Source organism: Phacochoerus africanus, chromosome 11 (assembly GCF_016906955.1).
Source record: "Phacochoerus africanus isolate WHEZ1 chromosome 11, ROS_Pafr_v1, whole genome shotgun sequence".
Taxonomy (NCBI): domain Eukaryota; kingdom Metazoa; phylum Chordata; class Mammalia; order Artiodactyla; family Suidae; genus Phacochoerus; species Phacochoerus africanus.
The window spans coordinates 9,881,359-9,899,429 of NC_062554.1; the positions used below are offsets into that span (position 1 = coordinate 9,881,359).

An 18,071-nucleotide genomic window follows, 5' to 3' on the forward strand; every position below is an offset into this window, starting at 1 on the left:
TGTGTTGTGTCAGACCGCTCTTCTTTTCTTTCTTTCTTTTTTTTTTGGCACCCTCAGGGCATATGCAGTTCCTCAGCCAGGGATCTGATCCTTGCTGCTGCTATAACCACACTGGATCCTTAACCCACTGTGCCGGGCTAGGGATTGAACCTGTGTCCCAGCACTCCAAAGACACCGCTGATCCTGCTGCACCACAGCAGGAACTCCCAAACCTCTCTCTCTCTCTCTTTTTTTTTTTTTTTTTTGTCTTTTTAGGCCACACCCATGGCATATGGTGGTTCCCAGGCGAGGGGTCGAATCAGAGCTACAGCTGCTGGTCTACACCACAGCCACGCCACAGCCACAGACATGCCAATCTGAGCCACGTCTGCAACCTACACCACAGCTCATGGCAACACTGGATCCTGAACCCACTGAGCAAGGCCAGGGATCAAACCTGCGTCCTCATGGGTCCTAGTTGGGTTCATTAACCACTGAGCCACAATGGGAACTCCCAAAACCTCTCTTCTTAAAGTACTGTTCTTTGCCATTTTTTGCCTTCTTCTTAAGAACCATCCCACTCTAGGATGTTTAACAAGTGCTAAGAGTTTTTCCTTTATTTTCTCCAGCACATGCTTAACTTGTTGCCACTCTGATCTTCTCATCTTTACTGCCTTTTCTTAGAAAGTCATCCCATTCTGCGTTTTTCTTTAAGGAACCTTAACAGTTGAGGGTTGGAGACTGTTAGCCCTGGAAAGGACCTGGGAGATCATCTGTCTAATCCTCTCAATCTGCCGAGATGCAAACAAAGCTCTGGCAAGTTACTCCTTGTCCAGTTCAGTAGGAAAGTAGGACTAGGTCCCTTATCTTCAGTGCTCTTGGCAACATCCTCCTACTTGTATATTCCACTTTGACCTTCTGTTGTTTCTCCTAAACTTCCCCCTTTTTAAGAAATCATTGACGCACTTGAGCAGATACGTTCTGCGGTCTTTTATCTGGCCATGTTTCTTAAGTCGTTCAAGAGAAAAACTGCATCGTCTCATCAGAGCATGGCTTTTTACTTTGTTCTTTTTATTCTATTATTTTTGTAATATGGCAGCAGGTTATTATTTTTTGAGGCCATTATAACATCTGTAGCTGTAAATGAAAATCGAGTACTTTTTGAGGATCGCCTTATGGATATTTCCTGAAAGCAAATTGGTCTCAGATTAACTGAGGCTTGGTCCGCTTACTGAGCCTCTCTAAATCTTGTTTCCTTGTTTGTGGAATAGGTGTCGTCACATCAGTTGAGGAAGTCGTTACAGTAAATAAAGCCACTTGTAGAGCTCCTGGCATATAGTAGTAGGCACTCAGTTGGTGATGGTTTGTACCTCTTCCCTCTTAGCCTGGTGGTGGACACACACGCTAGGCCTCAGTATATAGTTGCCTCGATTGAAGTATTTAGAGATTTTTAGGACCCATATTAACTACTACTCTTGCCTCTACTTCTGAATTTCTGAGGCCATAATCAGACTGGTTAGTCTTTCTCTGCATCAGTTATATGGAAGTGATTGTTAGAAAGCATGCAAAGTTGTTTTTTTTTTTTTTTTAAACAAATGTGCTTTCTTCTTTCTCCATTAGAGAACTCTTTCTGAAGACTAATGCTCAGTTGACGATTCGTTGCAGGCAATTACTGTCTGAGCTTTCCTACATTTACCCTATTGACTTGGTAAGTTTCAAATTTTCTTTCAAAAAATTATTTTAAAAGACAATTTCTGTTTGAAATTTCCTTTCAGTACTCTAGCCTTAATCCTATTCTCTGTCATGATTTATTCAGAAGCTAAAAGCTATTTAAAAAGTAGATTTAGGGAGTTCCCGTTGTGTCACAGCGGAAACGAATCTGACTAGGAACCACGAGGTTGTGGGTTCGATCCCTGGCCTCCTCGTTCAGTGGGTTAATGATCAGGCATTGCCGTGAGCTGTGGTGTAGGTCACAGACACGGCTCGGATCTGGTGTTGCTGTGGCTGTGGCACAGGCCCGCAGCTACAGCTCTGATTTGACCTCTAGTCTGGGAACCTCCATGCACCTCAGGTCTGGCCCTAAAAAAAAGAATAAATAAATAAATAAAAAGTAGATTTAGACTTAGTTGGCATCAGGTTCCACCATTTGATTTTTTTAATAACATCAGGTTGGTTATGGGGGTACCCTCATCTTCATCTGAAAGAATGCCGAATTGTTTCTGGTTTCTTTAGGACTTTTTCACTCAACCAGATTATCATCTTCCACCATATCTGACACATGCGTGCAGATACATGTGTGCTGCTTTAAAAATGACTTAATTTGTATTCATTAGTATTGCTTAAGATATCCCTAAAGTAACTGTCAGGGTGTTATGTTTTTGGATCTAGTTATTTCAAGTAAATGCAAATGTCACTAAGTAGGATTCTTTTTTAGAGAATCCATTCTGCTAAATTTGGTGGTTTTGTTTTCTTTTTACTGAAAAGAGATTTGAAAGACTTAACTTTTTGAGAGGCAAGCTAATAGGATTTTAGGCTGCTCACAGAATCTTGTTAATTCTCCTTAAAAATTTTTATTCCTAGCTATGAATTGGTTAGTCAGAGGTTGGTTTTATGACTGAAATTTTATGGTTTTTTGCTTAGATACGATGTAAATGTTTATAGAATATGTTCAGTTAATAATATAAAAAGTCATCATGGACTCATCAATCAGCTTCAACAATTAGGATAATATTTTGAGTCCATGACAGTCTTCCTTTTGAATTAGGACTGACCTGCTGAAATTTTGAGATTTAGAATTTCTTTGCTTTATACACAAACAATTAATTTGATTCTTTGGTCATATTCACAGAATGAGCATAAGGATTACTTTGTATGTGGTGTCAAGTTGCCCAATTCTGAGGACTTCCAAGGTATTTTATTTCTTTTCACTTGTAAAGATTTGGTATGATACATAGGTGTGTTGCTAAGAAAAAGATCTCGAAATATTAGTTGCCTCGCACTTTCTCCAGAAGGGTTTATGGACCTTCTGTCCCTTCTCAATTGTAAGTATATAGAGTCAGATTCCTTAATGGAAGACTTAAGAGGCTGTTTGGTCTAGGCATAGGAAAAAAAAAAAATTATTGAACCTTCTATTTGAAATTTGAAAAAAAAAAGTCTTTGAATGGGCTTCAAGAAAACCAAACAGTAGTGTTCTTAAGAATACTAATAATATCCTTATCCTTTTGTTTTGATTTTCATGAAAAATTTGTGTGTAGTTGGAAACAAAAGAGTAAACATTAATCTGTTCTATTTAAAAAAGTGTATTTCTTGTGACATTGAATGTATTTGAAAATTTAATTTTGTGACATTCCCAGTTACCATAGGTTAAACTTGTTGTACTGTCATTTCTGTCTTCATTTAATTTTTTTAAAATCTACATTAAAGATATTATAGATATGATTTCCAATTATTACTGTATTTAAAAATATTTTTCCTAATCTCTTTACCGGTATACCAAAGGGAGCAATTTATCTTATTTGGCATATTGGCAGAAAATTTACTTTTATTGTTAGCAAAGTGAGTTCTTTTCTCCTAACTTAAACAATGCTTTGAGGACTATTAAAGCATTGTATAGATTATTCCCAAAGCTAACACATTAATTTGGGAAGAAGTTATTCAACAAGAGACCACTGCTAGTTCTGATTGGGATTTTCTTCCATTTCCCTACAAAGAAAATATAATTTGTGGTCCTTTAACATTTGAGACTATTTTAATTTATTACCTCCTTTGTCCTTTATGACAGCCCTTACAACGAGTAGTTGGGACATGATATAAGAAGAGTGATAAAACAGGAGTGGGAAAACTTACATTCAAGTCATCCTTCCCGTTCTAGAAACTATATATTTTGGAGCAAGTCATCTAAGCTTTGAGTTGATTTCCTTTTTTTTTTTTTTTTTTTTTAATTTGTAATTTTTTTTCAAAATTCCACATTTTATTCTACTTACAGTTGTACAGCCATCTCGACACCCTAGTTTTAGAACATTTCCATCCCAGCTGACTTCCTGACTGAGAGGACGAGCACATTAGTTCACGTGCTACCTGCTTCACCTGCTGGATAAAATTGAAGGACATGACATTTCACCTTGTCTGTAATCCTCACCCACACAGCAAAGGGAACCTATGAGGAGGGTGACACAGTCTCATTTTGCAATGTGTAAATGAGCTATTTAGTGACTTGCTTGCGACCACAAAACCAAGGGACGATCTCGTCAGGATTTGTCTGGTTTCCACTGTCCAGTGTTCCCTCTGGTCTCCATACGTCATACAGATGTGTCTTGGTGTTGATTTGAGGCAGCGATATGGTATCTTGAAGTTCTTAACACATCTTTCCCGCCATTCTTTCATTCATTCATTTGTTTAACAAACCTGGTACCCTGAGCCCTGTGCCAGGTTGCAGAGATGCAGAATATTCATTCACTGTAAAAATAGTAATCAATCACCTAAATGCCAGAAACTTTGCTGGGTTTTGAGGATATAGTAAAGGAAAAAGCAAGTGTATTCTCTTCTTTTGTGGAGCGTATAACCTCTCAACAAGAAAACAAGTATTTAATAAGGGATGTGCTGTCTCAGAGAAGAGGGGAACCTACTCTAGCTAAAGCCATCAGAGAAGACCTCTCTGAGGAGACAGTTATCCAGAAAATCTCAAGGCTGAAAGGAACAGACTGTACCAGAGCTGGGGCATAGGATACAGAGGAATGGGCTTAATATATCTGAAAGAACTCAGGGTGGGAGCATGGGAGGAGGTACCTGGATTAGGGGCCAATCATGTAATCTCTCTGAGCTGAATTTCTTCACCTGTGAAATGAAATCATAGCGGCATCTTCCATTCATTGTGATGATTGAAGGGTTGGCATTTGAAAAAGCTTTTCATATAGAAGGTACTTAATGAATGTAATTGGAATTAGTTGCAAGCGAGGAAGGAAAGGAGGAAGGAAGGATGGAAAGGCCCAGAGCAGAGCTGTGTGCCGGAGGCACAGAGAGAGAAGGGAGGAATCCCATGAGAAGGGGAAGGAGAACCAGCCAAGGCCTTGAGGCCACTGTAAGGAGCTTCTGTTTTCTTCTCAGGGGAGTGGGAAAGCCCTGAGGGCTTCCGTAAGGGGGGTGCTGTGAGTTGGTTTACGTTTTTCAATGTCACTCTGGCTGCTAAACACAGAGTGATTTGAGAGGAGGCAGCGAGGGACACGAGGATATCGGTGCTGGAGACTCACCTTCATTCATCGGGGGTGTTTCTTGATTCTCTCTTTGTTTTCTCAAAGTGCTTTGTTTCCAGGTTTTTTTCTAGCTTTTGTTGGTGGTCTCTGCTTAGGCTGCCCAATGAGCTGGATGCATTCCTTCTAGCCTTTAAAAATTAGTTTAGCTTTTTAGTGCAGTTGCTAAAAAATGAAACGGGAGATAGAATAAATGTTTAATTTTACTCAAAGGCCCTATTTACTTCCCATACTCCTAGGAATCGGAAATTTTAAGAAGCACATGTGCTGGTATTGAGCCTTAAAATCTTACGGTAGCGTTCTGCAAGGCGCTTGCTTCCATATGCTCAGTTTTCCATATGCTCAGTTTTCCATATGCGCGATGTGTGTCATGTGCCGTGCCAGGTGCTGGGTGTATAGAAGGATGACATTGACCCTGCCTTGGTGGAATTTCAGCCCACCTGAGGTTATCTTGTAATCAAGCCAATCAAGAAATACCTATTGAATTCATACTGTGTGTCAAGCACTTAGAAGGAGTGGGAATACTCAGTTCTGTCAGGAGGAGAGAAGGGAAATCTTTAGAGATGATACCTGAGGTATCTGAGAAGACGACGTAGTATCCCCCTGTCGAAAGAAGGATGGGACATTCTCCTTTGGGTGAGTAGAAATATGGAAACACGGACCTTCATGCCTGATGCTCTCTTGTTTATTTAGTTCTCACACCTGTGAGAATTAACTCCTTCTGTGAAGGAAAGAATTACACTCAATTTTTTTTTTTTTTTTAAAGACGAGAAAATTGAGGCTCAGAGAGATTCGTTCATTTTTCCAGACGCATACTAGCCAGTGGCAGAGCTAAAGTCATCCCTGCTGGGCCTGAGTTTCAGGCCCATGTTAATCCTGGCACGATGCAGGTGTCTTGCTTGTTTTGAATAATAACCTCTTCCAGACCTCGGACAGCTTTCTCGTGCTCTGTAGCAGCTGTAGTCTCAGGAAGACTCTATGAAGGAACTCTAAACTGCTCATTCTATAAAATACTATATTCATGAGACTTTGCTAGATTTGACATTGCATGTTTCGATACTCTTTGGGAGACTCCTCTGTAGTGGCCCAACATTTATGGTGCTCTTCTAACTGGGTAAGTTGTGTTACCAGAGGGACCTGGACACAACAGGAGAACGTTGTCCAGTGGAGGGTATTTGTTTGAGTTCCACTGACTGAGACATTTCTCATTAAAAAAAAAAAAAAATGTTTGTGTGTGTGTTTAAGTAATCCGTAACACAAGAGCCTTTTGTGGTAATGAGACCCAGATTTCCTTCTGTGTCTGTATCCCTTTATGCAGGCATGATTTCTTGGAAAGGCGAGTCCGTATGTCAAACAGTGTCTCATTGAGAACATGGAATGAGCCATAGATGCTGTGGCCATGGTTAGAGTCTTAACTGTTTTGTCCTGTCTGGATCAGTGGGTGCTGGGTTCCCTAACAAATCAGCTGCCTCAGTGATTGGGAAGGCAGGATGGTAAGAGCTTTTAGATCGCTTATCGTACTCGGATGCATTTGCATATTAACAGTTTGTCCAACACAGAAGTCAAAGGAACACTGGAGCTGATTTGTAATGTTGTCATGGCCGTTGTGGGTTTGTGGAATTTCTGATCATACAAATTGCATGAAAGCTTTAATCGTCATAAACATGACTGCAGCCCCAAGTAGCTACCTACATTGAAAAAACAAATCAGAAGTATTTATTAGGAGGAAATGCAGATTTTTGTTTTAAGTCCCTTATAACATTGTTCTAATGAGGGCTTTTTCACATACCTGAGTCTTCTAGTTAATTCCTATTCCTCTGTGAACCCTTCTACTCGTCTCTAACGCCTTCTCACCAGCAAACCTATCGTCTGCGACCTCTCTAACCCCCAGGTCAGCGCAGGGAACACGAACCTCTGCCCCGCATTAGGTGTTGGGGACGTCATTAATGCTTCCTGGAAAAGCACACGCCAGAGAGCCAGGTTTGGGCTTTGGCAGGTAAAAAGTCTTTTAGATCTTGGAATGCTGGAAACCTTAAACCTTTTGGTTTGTTTAGCTCAAGTGATTGGCAACAGAATGTGACACCTGAGGTTTCGTGGCCAGCAATAGCCATAATTAACCGCATGAGCTCACATTTTCCCTCTGGAGGTTCAGTGGTCTTGGGGTGATGAAAGTGACTTCCCAACCAGGAGGTGCTTTTCCTTTCGAGGGTATTGGAATACCCTTGGGCCCTGTAATGCCTCACCCGTGGTCCTTTTAAAATGCTTTTTAATATAAAGCTTCAATATTGGAAATCCAACACCACGGTGTTTAACTGTGAGGCTGGGACTGAGCCCTGTGGCCTGGAGTGGGAACAGCCGAGGGTTTTTACTACGTGGAGCAGGGAGTCTTGTGGGAACAACAGTGAGTGAGAATAACCAGCATCAAAGCTGATTTCCCGTGTTACCCAGTTTTCAGTGTTTGCGATTTCTTTGCGTTTTTTGCTGAACATGTGTGAGGATTCTCTTAGAGATGCCTTTGTATCTTTCAATTTAAGCAAAATTGTTTTGCTTATTGAAGGGAGAAGGTGTTAGAAGTCCAGCTTCTGTTCTTTTAATAGGCACGTGGAGGTTAGTCCGGAGAACATGCAAAGGCCTGATACGTCAGTGGTACCCTCGTAGTGATACGGAGAAATGTAGATGCTTGAGTGTTTAGCCTTGGATAGATTTTTTTAAACATTCATTATTGGCATTTGACCTGTTTGGAAGCCTAACTGAGAGGCCTTCTGGTTTCTAGAAGTTGGCAGATCCTTTTCTGTCAGGTCACATAGGAAAGGAAAGCTTAGTGGAAAGCACCGAAAGCCGAGTCCAGACTTTAAGTCGCACTGTCCTTCATCGCCGGAAGCTCTCTTCTTCTTTTCCTCTCCCTTTCAAAGACGGTTCTTGAAGGCCAAATCCTGTTACCGATAGGAATATTTTAATTGTGTTAAATGCTATTCTTTGCAGAAAGCAGGAGGCAGGATTTCGAGACCTCTGATGGAATCAGAGTCCCAGCTGCGATTCCACGGATAGGTATTTTGGGGGCTGTGGCGTAGATGCTATTGTCTCCCTCTCTCTCCATCACTCATCATTTTTACTTACCTGGCTTCGGCTCAGTCACGTACACCACCTGAATCTTACTTTTCTCTTTTCTAAATTGATAGCATCAGATTCAGGGATTTCTGCGGCTTCTCCTAGCTCTAATAGAGTGTGATGCTTACGTTTTAAAGTAATGAATTTACAAAACAATGTCATTTTAGTCTCCCAGGTAGTCTGATACACATGTTGCAGCAAAAGTAAAGTGTCACAGTACTCACAGCGTTTGAGTGGCACCGGGCCAAGAGCACAGGGCCTCTAAAAATAGTCAGGATTCTAGTCCGTTAGGGCACGCCCAGTCGTCCGTTGAAATGAATGCCCTTTGATTTTGGTTTTTTTTTTTTTTCCATCAGTTTCATTTGAGACAACATGCCCCTGAGGACTCAAAGACTTTTAATGTGGTCTTTGCCCTTACTAGAGAAGCATGGAGAATCTAAGATAGTACATGTGTGTCATATGCTTGATACATTCTAGGCTTCCACGTTCAAAGAAACCAGAGTTCTGAGACGGTGTGCTAGAGTGTTTAAAGACGGAGCATCGGGGTCAGGTCAGCTCATAGACTAGCTCTATTTGGTTTGGACAGGCTCCTTAACTTTGTAGAATAGTATTTCTTCTTCTTTATTGGATGAAATAGCCTATAAAAGATGCCCAGTTAATTGTTGAGGAATGAATGACGGTTGGAAATAAAGCACCATGGCCAATTCCTGGCAGAGAAAAAAGTATACGATAAAAGGTACCTATTTTTACACTATGATCAAAGAGAAAGCAAGAGTCTGTTTTTGTAGTCATTGAAGAATGCCCTGAGAAGTGGACGGCTGTGGTGGTTTTCCTATAGTAGGGAGGTAGCCCTCCCTACTATAGGAATAACCAAGGATAAGTTTAAAAGAATGTGGAAAATATTACTAATAATTGAAGTTAGTATTCTTAGAAATCAGGAAATACTCAAGCCAAGGTCTTCTCAATCATGAAATCTTTCTCTAGCCAGTATTACAGATTGTGTGGTAAATCTGTGTGTATGTGTATGTATGTGAGAGAGAGAGAGAGATTTATTTACTTATTATTATTATTATTATTATTCCTATTTTTATTGCTGCACGTCTGGTATATGGAAGTTCCTGGGCCAGGGATTGAATCTGAGCTGCAGCTGCCGCCTATACCACAGCTGTGGCGATGCCGGATCCCTCAACCCACTGAGCGGGGTAGGGGTCTAACCTGTACCTCCACAGTGACCCGGGTCTCCGCAGTTGGATTCTGAACCCACTGCGCCACAGCGAGAACGCTGAGAGAGAACTTTTTAAAGTATTTTGGGAATACTGTATCCCGCGCATTTACTTTTTCCTTCTCCCCTGGGGCAAGCTTCAAATTTTTATTGTATTACTCTCAGTTCTGAGTACCTGAATGATTATTTATCACTTGGTAGGCCGTCGTAGAAATCTAGATGTTGAGTTAAAAATCTGTGACTTCTTAAAAGATACATACTTAGGTTTGATTGTGGAATGCATGTGCTTTTTGAACAATGGCTTTCCACGAAATTGCGTAAATAGAATGTATATGAACCATGTGGGCTTTGACCTTTTGCTGTTTGAAACGTATTTTTCTCCTTGTCCTGTCTCACACTTCACAGCCTTATTTACGCAACACTCTCTTTATGAATACTGAGCTTATACCCCAAAGGGATGCCCTGTGCTCTGTCGCTTCGCCTTGGACTTGATGAGGTTGCACAGCAGTACAGCTGTCGTGCTTATGAAGTTGTTAATGAACACAACGTTTGTATCGTAACGTAATTTTAAACCTCTGAAACTAACTTTCACATTGCACCATAGCCTCAAGTATTATTTCTGCCCTTAAAAATGCAGGGAAAGAATGTACTGGAGACTTCAGTGCCCTGAAAACTCTGAAGGTTATGTATCAAATTGTTAATCTCATCACATTAATTATTGGGCAATAGTTGTCAATACAGTAGATGACATTTAAAGTTCTACTAATGTGTTTAGATTTGCATACATTTTATGTAATTTAGATGAGTGAACAGTATTTTATCAGTTATTTCATGTAAAGTCTGTCTTAAAAATGATTTACTCTGATCTCATAGCTCCCGTTATCAAGTAAATGGTAGCTTTCTCTTTCTCTGTGTTTGAATTTACAGCAAAAGATGATGGAAGCATTGCCGTTGCCCTCGGTTACACTGCACACTTGGTATCCATGGTTTCCTTTTTCCTGCAAGTGCCCCTCCGATATCCTATAATTCATAAAGGATCGAGATCAACAATCAAAGATAATATTAATGACAAGCTGACTGAAAAGGAGAGAGAGTAAGTATCTTTTCTAGATAGACTTTTAACATTAAGCCGGTATGAAGCATCAAGTGTGTTACAAATGTAAGATGTGACCTAGATTGTGGTGATTTTTGTATCTTCTTCTAAAGCGCCGCATTTCTTTGAGAGATCATGTAGTCAGACTTGTTAGTGATCGCAAAATGGATTCATTCAAGTTTAATTTACTTTTGTAAGGCAAGTAGCCTATCGTCTGCAAATATTCAGGGAGTATCTGTTGCCACTGGTCAGTAAGTGACATGGTTAAAGATTTGTCGGAGAGACAACCAGGAAGAGGATAAAAGACTTCCCAGCAGATTGTGCATATCTGGAAAATGGATTCGTGAGCTGGGACAGGCCAGTAGAAGATACCCGAGCAAAGCGCAGGTACAAAAGAGATGGATTTATGGAAAAGTGCTAGACATGCGTAGGACACAAGAAGAAGTCTAATATACAAATAATTAGAGTCACAGAGAATGGGACGAGCACATGGGACAATTATAGCATTTTCAGAGATAAGGACAGAGGTGTTCAAATTTGCAAAAACACATCAAGCTATAAATTCAAGAAGTATTAAATACAACACAAAATAAGTACAAAGCAAACATACTTAGGGAAATTACAGTAAAACAGCTGAAAACCAAAGAGACCAAGTGAAAATGTTAGGAAGAAATACCTAGAGATAAAAGAGATTTGCATCAAAACTGCACTAATAAAGCCAAAAACTAATTTCTTAATAGAAATACTAGGAACCGGAGGCGATGCAGTGACATTTTAAAGTATTGTAAAACAGTACTGCCAACTTAGAATTCTGTACTCACTGAATATAGCTTTCAAAAAGAAAGGCAAAATAAAGACATTTCAGACCATCAGTCCTGAGAAAATGCATCCCAGCAGTCCTTTATACTAAGGGAAATACTAAAGACATAATAAAAATAATCTAGCATAGAAACATGGAAATGCCTTTCCTCCAGAAATTCGGATCAGCTGATAGGCCCAGACATGATATTTGTATTTAGTATTTATTATTGATATATTTATATTTATATATAAATCTCCTGTAGTGATTCTGATGTGAAGTCAGGTTTGAGAACTGTTCTAAATTCCAAGTGCTGTGTTTGTGGGCATGAAGAAGAAATGAAATATCCTCCACTTTATTGAGGAAAGTGCGAGAGAAAAGGCCAGAAAGATTGGTATCAATAGAAGAACATTATACTATATCTGGTAGGGCTTCTACGTGGAGGGCAGGGAAAACGTGTATGTATCAGTTCTTTTATAAATGCAGTGAGTAGTTAAGAGCCCAAGCATTATTTTCCGTATAAAAAACTTTTTTTTTTTTTGGTCTTTTGGCCTTTTCTAGGGCCGCTCCCACGGCATATGGAGGTTCCCAGGCTAGGGGTCTAATCCAAGCTGTAGCTGCCGGCCGACACCAGAGCCACAGCATCGTGGGATCCAGGGCCGCGTCTGCAACCTACGCCACAGCTCACAGCAACGCCGGATCCTTAACCCACTGAGCAAGGCCAGGGATCGAACTTGCAACCTCATGGTTCCTAGTTGGATTTGTCAACCGCTGAGTCACGATGGGAACTCCTCAATATCAAAAACTTTTAAAGGGACCTTGAAATGTATATGTTTGACAAAAAAGGGACATGGGTGTGGCTTCTTTTCTCTTTTTAAAACATTGAGGTGAAATTCACATAAAAGTTAGCTTTTTTAAACTGTGTAATTCAGTGATATTTAGTATATTACATTTAATATTATATAATCACCGATATATACCACATGTTGTTAGTGCATTGACCTGTTGATGGGCGTTTAGCTTATTTCCCCCTTTTGGCTATGAATATCCATGTACAGGTGTATGTTTGCATATCCATTTTCAGTTCTTTTGAGCAGATACCTTGAGGTGGAGTTGGCTGGGTCATGTGATCATTCTAGCAGTTACCATTCCGAGGCACCACCACACTTTTCCGTAGCAGCTACGCCAGCTTACAGCCCCTGATGTAAAGTGGTGTACATGTCATCGTGATTTCGATGTGTATTTCCTTGATGACTAATGCTGTTGAGCGTCCCTTCATGTCCTTGTTGGCCATTTGTATATCTTATTTGGAGAAATGCCTGCTCAGATTTTCAGCCGATTGTTTTTTCTTTCAGTTTTATTGAGATGTAATTATATATAGGACTGAACGATTTCAAGGGGTACAGCATGATGACGTCCAGTGCCATGATTATCGATCATATATGTGAGCATTTATCGTCTCGTGTAGAAAAAAATTGAAATAGAAAAAATTTTTTTCTTTGTGATGAGAACTCTTAGGATTTACTCAATTAACCACTCATTTATCACATTCAGCAGTGTTATTTAGATTAATCATGTTGTGCATTATGTCCTTTGTGTTTATCTTTCAGCTGGAAGCTTGTGCCTTTCAACCACCTTCATCCAATTCCTCCCATCCCCATCCCCCGCCCCGCCCCTGCCTCTGGTAACCACAAATCTGATTTTTCTTTGATTTTGTTTGTTGACTAGACTGTTCTTTCCCATTGAATGACTTTGGCACGCTTGTTGAAAGTCAGTTAGCCGTAGATTATTTCTGAACTCCGTTCTAGTCCAGAGGTCTCTATGTCTCTCCCTATGCCATTTCCACAGTAAGTTTTAAAACGGGGAATTACGAATCCTCCAAGTCTGTTCTTTTGCACTCTCGTTATGACTCTTCGGAGCCCGTAGCAAATCCATATGAATTTGACGATCACCTTTTCTATTTCTGCAAAAAAGCCTTTTTATTTTTTATTTTTTTGTCTTTTTGCCATTTCTTGGGCCGCTCCCGCGGCATACGGAGGTTCCCAGGCTAGGGGTCGAATCGGAGCTGTAGCTGCCAAGCCTATGCCAGAGCCACAGCAACTCAGGATCCGAGCCGTGTCTGCAACCTACACCACAGCTCACGGCAACGCCGGATCGTTAACCCACTGAGCAAGGGCAGGGATCGAACCCGCAACCTCATGGTTCCTAGTCGGATTCGTTAACCACTGCGCCACGACGGGAACTCCAAAAAAGCCTTTTTAATCCACTGAATTTAGTTTGCTAGCATTTCATTGAGGATTTTTGCATCTATATTCATAAGGGATATTGGTCTTTAGTTTTCTTGTGTGGCTTTTGTATCAAGGTAATAATGGCCTCATAGATAGCATTAGGAAGTGTTCCATTTTCTTCTGTTTTTTGGAAGACTTTGATGATTCCTGTTAATTATTCTTTTAAGTGTTTGTTAGAATTTACCAGTGGAGCTATGTGGTTCTGCACATTTCTTTGTTGGGCGGTTTTTGATTAGTGGTTCAATCTCTTGTTATAGGTCTGTTCATATTTTCTATATATTCTTGAGTTAGGTTGGATCTTTTGTGTGTTTCTAAGAACAAGAATGTTTCATCTAGGTTATTTAATTTGTGGGTGTACAATTTTCTTAGTATTGTCTTATAATCCTTTTCATGTCTATAAGATTTTTAATAATGTTTTTCCATTTTCATTTCTGATTTTAGTTCTTTGTGTCATTTCTATCTTTTTTAATTTATTTATTTATTTTTTTTAGATTTTTCTTTTTTGGCTGCCCTGTGGCGTATGGAGTTCCTAGGCCAGGGATCAAATTTGCATCCCAGTGCTCCAGAGACACTGCTGATCCCATTGTACCACAGCAGGAACTCCTAATTGTAGATTTTTAGCTAGGATAAGATTTGGTTGACCTTTCCAACTGACTCTTCGGTTTTGTTGTTCTATTATTTTTGTATTCTCATTTATCTCCACTCTAATCTTTTATTATTTCCTTCATTCTGCTAGGTTTGGGTTTTGTTTTCTATTCCTTTAGGTATAGTTTACTGATAGAAGAGCTTTTTTTTTTTTTTTTTTTTTTTTTTTTTAGTGTCAATGTTTACACCTTTATATTTCCACATTCCATAAATTTTGGCATATTGTGTTTTAATTTTCATTCATCTTAAAGTGTTTTCTAATTTTCTCTGTGATTTCGTCATTGACCTATTGGTTGCTGAATAGAGTTTAATTTTCACATTTGTGAATTTACTAGTTTTCCTACCTTTATTGAATTCTAGTTAATTCTACTATGATGGAAAGATAGTTTATATGAGATATTAGTTTGTATGAGTTGAGTATCTTCAAATTTATTAAGACTTGTTTTGTGGTCTAGCGTATGGTCTGTCGTAGAGAATGTTGGACATAATATTTGAGAAGAATGTGTATTCTATTGTTAGATGCAGTGTTCTATATGTGCCTGTTAGGTCTATTTGGTTTATAGTATTGTCAAGTCTTGTCTATCCTTATTGATCTTCTGTCTAGATATTCTATCCATTATTGACAGTGAGGTGGTAAACTCTCCAACTATTAATGTAGGCCTGTTTCTTCTTCAATTCTGTCTGTGTTTTCTTTTATTTGGGGACTTTGTTGTTCAGTGTGTATGCTTTTAGTTGTTATTTCTTCTTGATGAAATTACCCTTTTATCTTTATACAATGAACTTTTTTGCCTCTTTTAACAGTTTTTAACCTAAAGACTATTTTGTCTGATACAGTGTAGCTGCCCCAGCTCTTGTTTGGTTCCTATATTTGCATGGAATATCTTTCCCATCTTTTCACTTTGAAATTACTTGTTTCTTTGGATCTAAAATGAGGTTCTTGGGAGTTCCTGTTGTGGCTCACTGGTTAACGAACCTGACTAGTAACCATGAGGTTGGGGTTTGATCCCTGGCCTCATTCAGCATTGCTGTAAGCTATGGTGTAGGTTGCAGGCATGGCTCAGATTCCATGTTGCTGTGGCTGTGGCATAGGCTGGCAACTACAGCTCCAATTCCACCCCTAGCCTGGGAACCTCCATATGCTGCGGGTATGGCCCTAAAAAGACCAAAAAAACAAAAACAAAAACCAAAAACAAAATGAGTTTCTTATGGGCAGCATATAGTTGGATCATATTTTAAAACATCCATTTTTCCCTGGATGCTGTGGTGCAGTGGGATTGGTGGTATTTCTAGAGCACTGGGATGCTGGTTCAATCCCCAGCCCAGCACAGTGGCTTAAAGGATCCACCACAGCTGTGGTGTAGGTTGCAACTGTGACTCAGATCTGATTCCTGGCCCAGGGATTCCATATGCCATGGGAAGGCCAAAAAAGAAAAAAAAGAAAATTCTTCCAATCTGTGCCTTTTGAATGGAGAGTTTAATCTACTTACATTTAACATAATTTGCTGTATGGAAGGATTTACTTCTGCCATTTTATTTTCCATATTTCTTATGCCTTTTTTGTGCCTCATTTCCTCCATTATTGCATTTTTCTTCTCTTAATTGATTTTTTTTTTGTATTGTACCATTTTCATTCCCTTCTCATTTCCTTTTTTAGTCTATTTAAGATATCTTCTTATTGCTGACTCTGGGGGTTACAATTCACATCCTATATTTATAAAAATCCTGTTTGAATTGATGCCTAATTAGCTTCAGTAGTATGTAAAAATTCTGCTCTTCAATACCTCTGTCCCCCATCTTTATGTTTTTATTGTCACAGATGATATCTATACATTGCGTGCCCATGATACTGTCTTTTTAACTTACCTGTGTAGTTTCCTTGACTGGAAATCTTTCTTTGTTCAGCTGTGAGTAACCCTGTACTGTCCTTTCATTTCGACTCAAAGGCTTTAGCCGTCACTCATTGCAGTCAGCCTAGCAATCAGCAGAGGTGAAAGCCTAGGGTCTTCTCTGCTCTTGTCTGAGCATCCATCCTGTTCTGGACATACTATATAACTTCTGATTCGTCAGAAGTTATATGTGGGTACTTCTGCATACACTAATTTTTCTAAGAAAATTTCTCCAACTTTTCTTCCTAGACTGTGCACCCTCTGTTGTATGTACATCTCAGCCTTAATCTTTTGCACGAGGAGGCTGTGGTGTTTGTTTGATCACTTTATGTCTTGACTAGTGTCCCCTCCTTTTCAGGTCACCCCCAGAAAGGTTAGAACAGACAACATGAATTCTTTTAGAGTAAGATCTGCTCTGCTCCCTTAAGAACCAAAGCTCAGGGCTCTGCACTGGTAGGCTGCTGTCTTCAAGACCACTGCTGGGAGTTCCTGTCGTGGCTCAGTGGTAATGAACCTGACAAGTATCCAGGAGGATGCAGGTTCGATCTCTGGCCTCACTCAGTGGGTTAGGGATCCAGCATTGCCGTGAGCTGTGGTGTAAGCCGCAGGCACGGCTCGGATCCTGCATTGCAGTGGTTGTGGGGTAGGCCAGCAGTGGCAGCTCCAATTCAACCCATAGCCTAGGAACTTCCATATGCCGTGGGTGTGGCCCTTAAAAAAAAAAAAAAAAAAAAAGACCACTGCTAAGCTGGAGGGGGAGTTAGGGACTGGATAAGTAAAAATGCTGCAAAACTTTCCTCTTGATTTTGAGTTTCCTCTTTCTTGATTCATCATTCAACCAATTGTTATAAAGTTTGATTGATAGTTTTTTTGCTTGATTTTTTTTTTTCCCATTGTTTCTCTGGAGGGGGACAAATCCTTTGATCTGCTTGTTGCACCCTTTTGCTAACATTCTTTCCATTTGTTTGTGTAATGTTGAAAAACAGTACTTATAAAGGATGAAGGGACCCCTAAGTAATTTTAAGCAAGAGCAAATAGCATCACCAGATATGTCTTTGACACAGATGGCCTTACAGTTTTGTAGAGAATGGACACCTCTCCCAAAGTTCCCTAGGTTCCATATTAATAACATGCAGTCCCTCTCCAGATGTTTATCAAGTTTGTGCTTGATGATCTGCCTTAAAACTATGCGTTACATAGGAAAATCACTTTGGGAGCGTGAAGGACGGATGCTTTTCAAAATGATAAGTGCTGTTTCTCCAGATCAGCTAGACACTGTAATTTGCGAAGGAGTGGCTTAACATGTGGGCACTCCGAGGAGTGTGCCCCAGTGTGCGCAGTGGTGGTGATTTGTTTATTGCGTGATCGATTGTCCTCAACAGTCTGGCACGGCCAGCTAGGTTAGGCGATTATGTTCCTCAGGTTTTTCTGTGGCAGTCATGAGAACCACAGGGATTGCTCTTTAGTGAACTTATTTTATATTCCACTTCTATGTCCTCCTTTTTACTGAAACACATCCTGTATGTTATTGATTCTAATATAAATAAATTTGACATTTTAATCTTGCTAAATGGCGTGGAATATTACGATTGATAGCATTTATCTTTCATGTTAATGTACATGCATTTATCTTCTCTTAGCTTTTGTGAAATATCACATATTTTTGCTGACTTTATATATTTCAGTCAAGTACTTCAAGTCCTTTTTGGAACAACATAGATGCGAAAATGAATGTATAAATATAAGTACATTTATTGATTATGCTTCTTGATTGAATGAATGTCTTAGTTTTAGCCCGGATCCCT

General features: G+C 39.7%; 1 protein-coding gene across 2 annotated transcripts in view; it reads left to right on the plus strand.

The window, feature by feature from the left end:
* Positions 1-18,071, plus strand: part of UVRAG (UV radiation resistance associated) — a 283,852-nt gene that overhangs the window by 160,679 nt on the left and 105,102 nt on the right. For both annotated transcript variants that reach the window (XM_047752708.1, XM_047752709.1), the window contains 3 exons: positions 1,600-1,687; positions 2,828-2,888; positions 10,483-10,648. In XM_047752708.1, the coding sequence (XP_047608664.1) occupies positions 1,600-1,687; positions 2,828-2,888; positions 10,483-10,648 (315 nt within the window). The remainder of the gene's footprint in view (positions 1-1,599; positions 1,688-2,827; positions 2,889-10,482; positions 10,649-18,071) is intronic.